This window comes from Piliocolobus tephrosceles, chromosome 17, assembly GCF_002776525.5.
Source record: "Piliocolobus tephrosceles isolate RC106 chromosome 17, ASM277652v3, whole genome shotgun sequence".
Lineage (NCBI taxonomy): Eukaryota > Metazoa > Chordata > Mammalia > Primates > Cercopithecidae > Piliocolobus > Piliocolobus tephrosceles.
In genome coordinates, this window is record NC_045450.1 from 2,267,725 (window position 1) to 2,276,126 (window position 8,402).

General features: G+C 60.3%; 1 protein-coding gene across 1 annotated transcript in view; it reads left to right on the forward strand.

Annotated features, from left to right (window-relative positions):
• Positions 1-571: 571 nt before the first annotated feature.
• The window catches only part of CIAO3 (cytosolic iron-sulfur assembly component 3), an 11,137-nt gene continuing 3,306 nt past the window's right edge, over positions 572-8,402 (forward strand). The window contains exons 1-7 of the mRNA XM_023189117.1: positions 572-692; positions 1,840-1,935; positions 3,445-3,588; positions 4,406-4,538; positions 5,892-6,026; positions 6,742-6,860; positions 7,646-7,775. Of these exons, the coding sequence (XP_023044885.1) occupies positions 627-692; positions 1,840-1,935; positions 3,445-3,588; positions 4,406-4,538; positions 5,892-6,026; positions 6,742-6,860; positions 7,646-7,775 (823 nt within the window). The 5' untranslated portion in view covers positions 572-626. The remainder of the gene's footprint in view (positions 693-1,839; positions 1,936-3,444; positions 3,589-4,405; positions 4,539-5,891; positions 6,027-6,741; positions 6,861-7,645; positions 7,776-8,402) is intronic.

Genomic DNA, 8,402 nt, shown 5'->3' on the forward strand with positions numbered 1-8,402 from the left:
GGCGACGGGGAGAGACTTTGCCCAAAAAAAAAAAAAAAAAAAAAAAAAAAAGCGAGTCGGCCCGCAGAGTCCTGTTTTAGGGTCTCCCAGGGGTATGGACTTTGCCAGACTGATCTCCAAGATAACAGAAAAGGGTGCTGGAGGCCCTGGGAGCGGCTCCCCAGGAAGGTGAGGCCTCGCCCGCATCCCTGCTTTCTTCCCTGCCTGAATTCCCCAACACGAGCTGAGCGCCTTCTGCCTGCCACGCGAGTTCCGGGTTCTTGGGTTGCATCCGGGAGCACCTGGTCCGCAGGTACGCAGCGGATAACGAAGTGGACGGAGTCAGGATCTCCTCCGCTTTCTTGTGAAGGCGGAGAGACTCCGGGGCCGGAGCTGCGGCACTGGCCTGGCCGCCCCCTGCACCCCAACCCGGGGCCGGGGACGCGCGGGAGGCGGAGGAAAGGGTCGGTCCCGGGTTCCCGCGGGGTGGGCGGGGAGCAGCAGCGCCCGGGCTCGTCAGCAGAGGGCGCCGGCCGCAGGGCGAAGTGCGTATGCGCCTTGGGGGCGCTTTCCGGCAGCGTGGCGGAACCAACCCCTTCGTTTCACGCCGTTGGGCGACACCTCCGCGCGGCGGCAGTGCGGCCGTCATGGCGTCCCCCTTCAGTGGGGCGCTGCAGCTGACGGACCTGGATGACTTCATCGGGCCGTCTCAGGTGGGCCGGCCTGGGCGGGCGGGGGCGAGGCTGCCCTCGGTGCCCTCTCGCGCGGAGGGAAATTGTTCTGCGCCCCACTTCCTCCTCTGAGGAATGAGATCCGAATCCCGAGAGCCCGGTGGGGGCCGTCGGGGTCTCTATCGACCCCGGCGCGGGGCCTCAGACACTGCGGCCCGCTTCTTACCAACAGGGAAACTGAGGCCAGGGAGGGCGGCGCCCCCCAGCCCGCTCCTGTGCCCCACAGTGTCTGGGCGGGCTGCGTGGGAGGGTCCAGCGGGGTCGCTGGCTCGCGCCCGCCTGCCCAACCCAGGGGAGGCAGCGGAGGCGGCTCCCACCCGTCCCTAACTCTAACCCGACCCCTGGGTCGCAGCTGGAGCGCGGCGGGGCCCGGACCGGGGCCTCCTCCCCTGCACGGGCGCCCTGACAGGCCTCAGGACCCCCAAGCCACAGCCTTTGTATCCGCATAAACGGGCGCGGTGGGGACCCCACCTCAGTTGAGGGCAGTGGGGGCGGCCCGCTAGACGCCCCGCAATGGCTCCTCAGTAGAGCTGTCCTTGGCGTCGCTCAGGTGGGCCGGACAGCTACCCTTGAACCTGGGAGGCTGCGGGCGTCCTTATCTGGGTGCGCCTGCCTGTCCATGTCCAACAGCTCCCCGGGGACAGAGCTGAGCAGGGCGAGAGGCGGGCTGGGAGCTCTTCTGGCAGGGATGAGCTGGGAGGCGGCTTTCTGGGCTGATAGGGTTCTCAAGGAGAAGGGAGAGAAATGAACCTGTTTCCTGGGCACTGGGCAGGAGGTGATCTCCAAACAGATCCAAGCACACGTCCTCTCGATGGGCAGTGTAACACTCTGGCCTCTGTGGTAGTCACGCCCCTGTTCACGTGAAGGGTAAAGGTCAGCGTTGGTGGTGTCTCCGCGGGTGGGTAGTTTGCAGGCGCCATTAGCACTGGCTTTCGTGCACACTGGGACCTTCAGTGCCGCAGGATGTTGGGAACCCGCTCCCTGGGGTGAGAGCAGCCTCAGTCCCTGAGTGTATGGCTGCGGGCAGAGCCTTCACGCCATGTGGCTGGGCAGCCATTCTTGAGACCTGGCCTCCCAGGGAGCCTCTGCCCACTCCCAGGCCCTGATTTGGGGTCTCTTCCTGATCTAGGAATGCATCAAGCCTGTCAAAGTGGAAAAAAGACCGGGAAGTGGCGTGGCCAAGATTCGCATAGAAGATGACGGGAGCTACTTCCAAGTTAACCAAGTAAGGCACAGGAGGCTGCTCCACCACCTCTCCTGCCTGGCTGGTCCGAAACACTTTGCTTCCTCCCGGCACGGAGCGTGACACTGAAACGCTCCACGTCTCACCAGCCCTTTTCCACTGGTCGAATTCACCTGCCATCTGGGAGGCTGGGGGTCAGGGTGCCTGGGGCAGGTGAATGAGCAGCACCCGGGCCAAACAGCTTGATCTCTCAGCAGAGGGCCTCTTTTGCAGGGATGGTGGATCCTGTCTGCCTGTTCCCCCTAGTTCTAACCATGTGAGATTTTCTAGTTCAGACCCCTTATTCTTAGAGAATAGCACTTCCTCTCGAAGTGATAAAATCCTGATGAAACTGTTAGAATTCAGGCCAGGCGTGGTGGCTCACGCTTGTATTCCCAGCACTTTGGGAGGCCAGGGCAGGGGGTGGATCACCTGAGGTCAGGAGAATCGCTTGAACCCGGGAGACAGGGACTGCAGTGAACCGAGACTGCTCCACTGCACTCCAGCCTGAGAGACAGAGACTCCATCTCAAAAAAAATAAAGACACTGTTAAAATTCACCTGTCTGCCATTTGAACTCTAAAAAACGTCTGCCTGATCTCATGAACCACTGCACCAAGAGACGATTTCCAGCCCAGCACTGGGGGCCTGGCCCACAAACGAAGGGAACCCCTGGAAGGTGCTGGGGTGCTGGTGGGCCCGGCTGTCGGTTTGTGCCTTTAGGCAGAACCAACGTAGGAATACAGGGCGAGCTCAGATTGTGACTCTGCATGACACACAGGTGTAGCAGAGAGCTGGGCTGCGAGGGGTTCCCACCCAGTTCCCACCCAGTCGCCTTGCTCCTCTGGCTGCGTTCCAGGCCACTGCAGCACCCCTGGCCCTGCTCAAACCATTCCTGCCTTTGCAGGAGGAGTTGGGGGAGCTCAAGCTTGGTGCATTTTGCATCTAAGAAAAGTGGCTAAGGGATGTCCCGGAGTCCCCACTGGAACACCTCATTCCTGCATCTGTTTGGCCGAGTCTGACGATTGTTTCTGCCCTGCCAACGGCGGGGGCCAGGCTCCCAGCCTTCCTCCCTCTGCTCTCCTCTTCCCATCCCTTCATCCTTTCTTTCTTTGTCCTCAGCTCTCCCGCCTCCTCCTTTCAGAGCCCACCTTCAGCTTTTTCCTGCCCCACGGCCCCGTGAGTGTGCACCGGGGCCAGCACCTGTCCAGGACCCCATGGGTGGGCGGGGTGGCAGCTGCTTTGCTGAGAGACCAGTGGCAAGCCTTATTCCTATGATTCTGATGCACTAACCAAGTCGTACCAAAAAGTAGACTTTGATGGCATTATGAAAATCTAGAACGTGTGTGTGCATTTTTGTAATACATGTCTAATTTTTAAAAATTAAGCAGCACACAAGCCCAGCCAGGAGCCATGTTGGTTGTTGGTTGTGAGCTGGACTCCACTATCCTCTGGCTCCATGTCCTCATGCAGAGGGGGCTCGTCGTGCGCACCGAGTTCTTCTCCCTTGTAGGACGGCGGGACCCGCAGGCTGGAGAAGGCCAAGGTCTCACTAAACGACTGCCTGGCGTGCAGCGGCTGCATCACCTCTGCAGAGACCGTGCTTATCACCCAGCAGAGCCACGAAGAGCTGAGGAAGGTTCTAGATGCTAACAAAGTAAGTGGTGGGCGGCCCGAGGACTCTGCTTTAACCTGAAATCCACCCCAGCAGCCGAGGCATTTTGCCAAGGGCAGCTTGTGTGGTGCTGCCGTCCTGCCTGCAGGTGGCACCTGCCTTTCTGAGGCTTGGGATCTCCGTGATTTACCTGTCAGTTGGTGCCAGTGGTGAACGTGTCAGGCCCGGAACTTCAGGTTCTAAGTATACATCAAAATGACACACTTGCCGGGCGCAGTGGCTCGCGCCTGTCATCCCAGCACTTTTGGGAGGCTGAGGCGGGTGGATCACCTGAGGCCAGGAGTTCAACACCACCCTGGCCAACATGGCAAAACCCCGTCTCTACTAAAAATACAAGACTTAGCCAGGTATGGTGGCGCACACCTGTAATCCCAGCTACTCGGGAGGCTGAGGCCGGAGAATCACCTGAACCCAGGAGACAGAGGTTGCAGTGAGCCAAGATCATGCCATTGCACTCCAGCCTGGGTGACAGAGTGAGACTCTGTCAAAAAAAAAAAAAAAAAATGATATCCTTGGCCAGGCACAGTGGTTCACACCTGTAATCCCACCTACCCAGGAGGCTAAGGCAGGACAATCCCTTGAACCTGGGAGGCAGAGGTTGCAGTGAGCTCTGATCACGGCACTGCACTCCAGCCTGGGCAACAGAGCGAGACTCTGTGGGGGGGAAAAAAAAAAAAGACACTCTTGATGGAGCTGGCTTGCCCTCTCCAGAGCCGACAGCACCTCACCGGGCAGCTCTGGCCACCAGAAATCAGCATAAGGCCGGCAGAGTAAGCAGCGTCTTCCCCTTGCTTTGCAGATGGCGGCGCCCAGTCAGCAGAGGCTGGTTGTAGTTTCAGTCTCGCCACAGTCTAGAGCATCGCTGGCTGCACGGTTTCAGATGAATCCCACAGACACTGCCAGGAAATTAACCTCATTCTTTAAAAAAATAGGTAGGCTTTGAACCTGGGGTAACACTGCCACTCCACACCAAGAGGGCATCTGAGTGAGCCCAGGCTCCTCGTGCCTCTGAGTCACTGACATGCCACCCAGCCCTGAACTTCAGTATTACAGAAACTTTATTCCCTCTGTGACCTCAGCCTGAAGTTTTGATTTGACATTTGAGAGCAGTGCCTGCTCACAGAAAACGTCTGCATTCTGACTGTGCACTTTCTGTAAGTTGGGGCTGACCAACTCCTTGTACTTCTTAGCTGATGATATTAAGGCGCTCTCTCCGGGCCTCTGCGGGGTTCAGCTAAGGCCAGCTTCGGCGGACTTTGGTTGTGTGCCTGGAGCTGGGCTTGGGTGTCTTGAGAGACCCCAGCTAACCAGGCTCCTGTGCCCGGTGGCTCGCTGGGAATGAAGGGGCTAGACCTCATGGCTACTGTGTGCCTTTCACGGGTAACCGCCATGTCCAGTCCCTTCGTTCCCAGTGAGGCAGGGCTGTGTGCTTTGTACTCGGCAGACTGCCTGTCATCCAACTGTGTCCCAGGTCCCTCACACTGGAAACCTGTTGACACTGGCAGGTGCCCCATGGCTCTTGTCTGACCCACACCCATGTCCAGTTGGTGCCTGAGCAGTGCTCTGACACTGGGAGCCTGACCTGGTGTCTCAGGGAAAACCTGGCCTGGGGCAGCCCGTGGTTCTCCAGGTGAAAGGTGTGGGTTTCGTCCCCACCGGAATAGGAAGCAAGTTCAAAGATTTTGACTTACAGATCACGGGCAGGTGGAGCACAGTGAGTCCGAGGGCAGTCCTCCGACCATGGGTTACACAAGGCAGGAATGACAGGTCAGGCAGAGAGAGAGGGACCCACGTGCTGGTGCCTCTGCTGGGGTCCAGGGCATGATCAGGCAGGTTTACCAAGCAGTTCTAATTGCTGGGCTTGGAGCCGGTGGGCCTGTCCCAGGATCCTGCTGTGTGTGAGGGGCGGCCACTGTGGCAGGTCTGCACAGTCAGGGTCCGAGGGGCCAGTCCAGCAGGCCACGTCCAGCTGTGCCCTAGGGAGGGTCACCGGGAGCAGCGCACGTGGCAGTTCCCTGGACCAGCCGCGCTAAGGAGCTGGGAGGGTGGAGGACTGAGCTGCCAAGTGGCTGCCCTGCCGCTGGGGTGGGAAAGCAAGGCCTGCATTCACAGGGGATGCCGAGGCGACGCGGCTTAAGGAGGTCCCCACGGTGGGGCCGGGGCTTTGGCACGGGAAGCGGGTGCCACACACGTGCCCCAGCAGCACCACGGTGGTCCACACACAGGCGTGTACTCGCGTGGGCGTCCCGCGCGGGGTTAACCAGGCACCCACCTTCACCTTCCAGGGGTGCACTTTGTCTTCGACACTGCCTTCTCAAGGCACTTCAGCCTCCTGGAGAGCCAGCGAGAGTTTGTGCGGCGATTCCGAGGACAGGCCGACTGCAGACAGGCCCTGCCCCTGCTGGCCTCCGCCTGCCCAGGTGTGCTCACGGTGCGGGTGGTGTGAGAGTCAAGTTCCAGTTAAGTTAAAATGTGACGTGATATGGACACGGATGACAAGGCGGGGGATGGGGGTGGAGACGCAAGCCGGTTTCGCAGGACGGGTTAGAAATGTTGGCACAGGCCGGGCGCGGTGGCTCAAGCCTGTAATCCCAGCACTTTGGGAGGCCGAGACGGGCGGATCACGAGGTCAGGAGATCGAGACCATCCTGGCTAACACGGTGAAACCCCGTCTCTACTAAAAATACAAAAAAAAAAAAAAAAAAAAAACTAGCTGGGTGAGGTGGCGGGCGCCTGTAGTCTCAGCTACTCAGGAGGCTGAGGCAGGAGAATGGCGTAAACCCGGGAGGCGGAGCTTGCAGTGAGCTGAGATCTGGCCACTGCACTCCAGTCCGGGCGACAGAGCAAGACTCCGCCTCAAAAAAAAAAAAAAAAAAGAAATGTTGGCACAAATGGCGTTTTGTGGAGAAGGGGCTGCCCTCCTTTGGGAGCCACCCGCAGTCACCTCAGGTCCCTAGGCGGTGCTGCGTGCACGCCGAGCTCCACGTGGTGGTGGGGAGAACAGGAACGAGCACTCTTTAATGTCATCGTGATCTCCTGTACGAGTGGGGCCGCCTCCACAATGTCGTGCTGCTGCCTGTGGGTGCGGGGGCCGCCGTGCGCCCCCGCCAGCCCCGTGTGCCCCTGTCGCCTCAGGCTGGATCTGCTACGCCGAGAAGACCCACGGCAGCTTCATCCTCCCCCACATCAGCACTGCCCGGTCCCCGCAGCAGGTCATGGGCTCCCTGGTCAAGGACTTCTTCGCCCAGCAGCAGGTAACGGCGTTGGGCCAGCCCCAGGCTCAGGCTGGGGAGCGGCCAGAAGTGACTGTTCTGGCTGCTTGCCGCGAGGCTGCGGGAAACAGAGTCCTCGCCCTGGCGTGTGGCCTTCCCGAGCACACCTCCACCCTCGTTCCCTCCTGGTTCAGGCCATTCCTCTCCTGCTGGGCAGCACAGGGCCACCTTCTGATCCAAAGGTGCTCACTGCTCACCCAGAGGCAGCCAGGCCTGAGGCTGAGGGAGCAGGAGGCCCTCAGGCAGCCGCCGCCACCAGGTCCACAAGGGTGCCCAGCACCACCCCCGCCTGAGGCCCAGCGGGATTGAAGCCTGACGACACTCAGCCAGCAGGGGGCGGGAGAGGGTGAGGGCGGCCCTGGTAGTGCCTGGGCCTGGAGCGCCCGTGTCCCCTACAGCACCTCCGGCCTGAAAACACGGATTTTCACCGGGGGCTGGGGCTGGTTGGTTCCCCCGTGACATCCCTTTCCCCGGCTGGTGTGCAGCGAGAGGGCCTGAGCTATGGGAAGGCCAGTTCTCCTCCTTTGGACTTGGCTGTTAGGCAGTGCAGGCACGCTGGGAACGGGTCAGTGTCATTTTCTGTCACAACCAGGGCCCGTCCTGTCCAGGGACACATCCGCAGAGCCAGCAGGAGGCTTCCTGGGAAATGGAGTGAGGCTGACTGTCCCTCGGGGCCCGGCCTGGCTGCAGGATGGCTGAGTTCCAGGTCACGCCTCGGCCACCGTACTGCTGGGATTGGGGAGACGTGTGTTTGTCTCTCCTCATAGCGCGTGACTCCTGACAAGATCTACCACGTCACGGTGATGCCCTGCTATGACAAAAAGCTGGAAGCCTCTAGACCCGACTTTTTCAACCAGGAGCACCAGACGCGGGACGTGGACTGTGTCCTCACAACAGGTGCGGTCACGCCGTGCGGCCCGGAGCCCTCGAGCCTCCTGGTCTGCTTCCTGAGCCCCAGGCACAGGTGGCAACTGCCCAGGATCCTGCCTGCAGGGGCTCTGGCTGGAGCCTGTGGGCTTGCACGCGTGTGCGTACCCTCATCTCTCCCCTTGGAGCCAGGTGGGCCCATTTGCAGCTGGCCTGTCTCGGGGACCTGCGGCCAAGTGGCCCTCAGTAGTACCTCCTTGCTGGCTCTGAAATGAGTCTTTGGAGGTGGGCAGAGATTCTTGAGTGCAGCCCCTTCACCTCCCATTAGTCACCCCATTCCTGAGTCAAGCAGCCCCACAGTCTCCCCGGTGTGAGGCAGAAAAGCACACTGCGGCCGGGTGCGGTGGCTCATGCCTGTAATCCCAGCACTCTGGGAGGCAGAGGCAGGTGGATCACGAGATCAGGAGTTCAAGACCAGCCTGGCTGAGATGGTGAAGCCCCATGTCTACTAAAAATACGAAAATTAGCTGGGAGTAGTGGTAGCGCACCTTAGTCCCAGCTACTCGGGAGGCTGAGGCAGGAGAATCACTTGATTCCCGGAGGACAGAGCTTGCAGTGAGCTGAGATCGCACCACTGCGCTCCAGCCTGGGTGACAG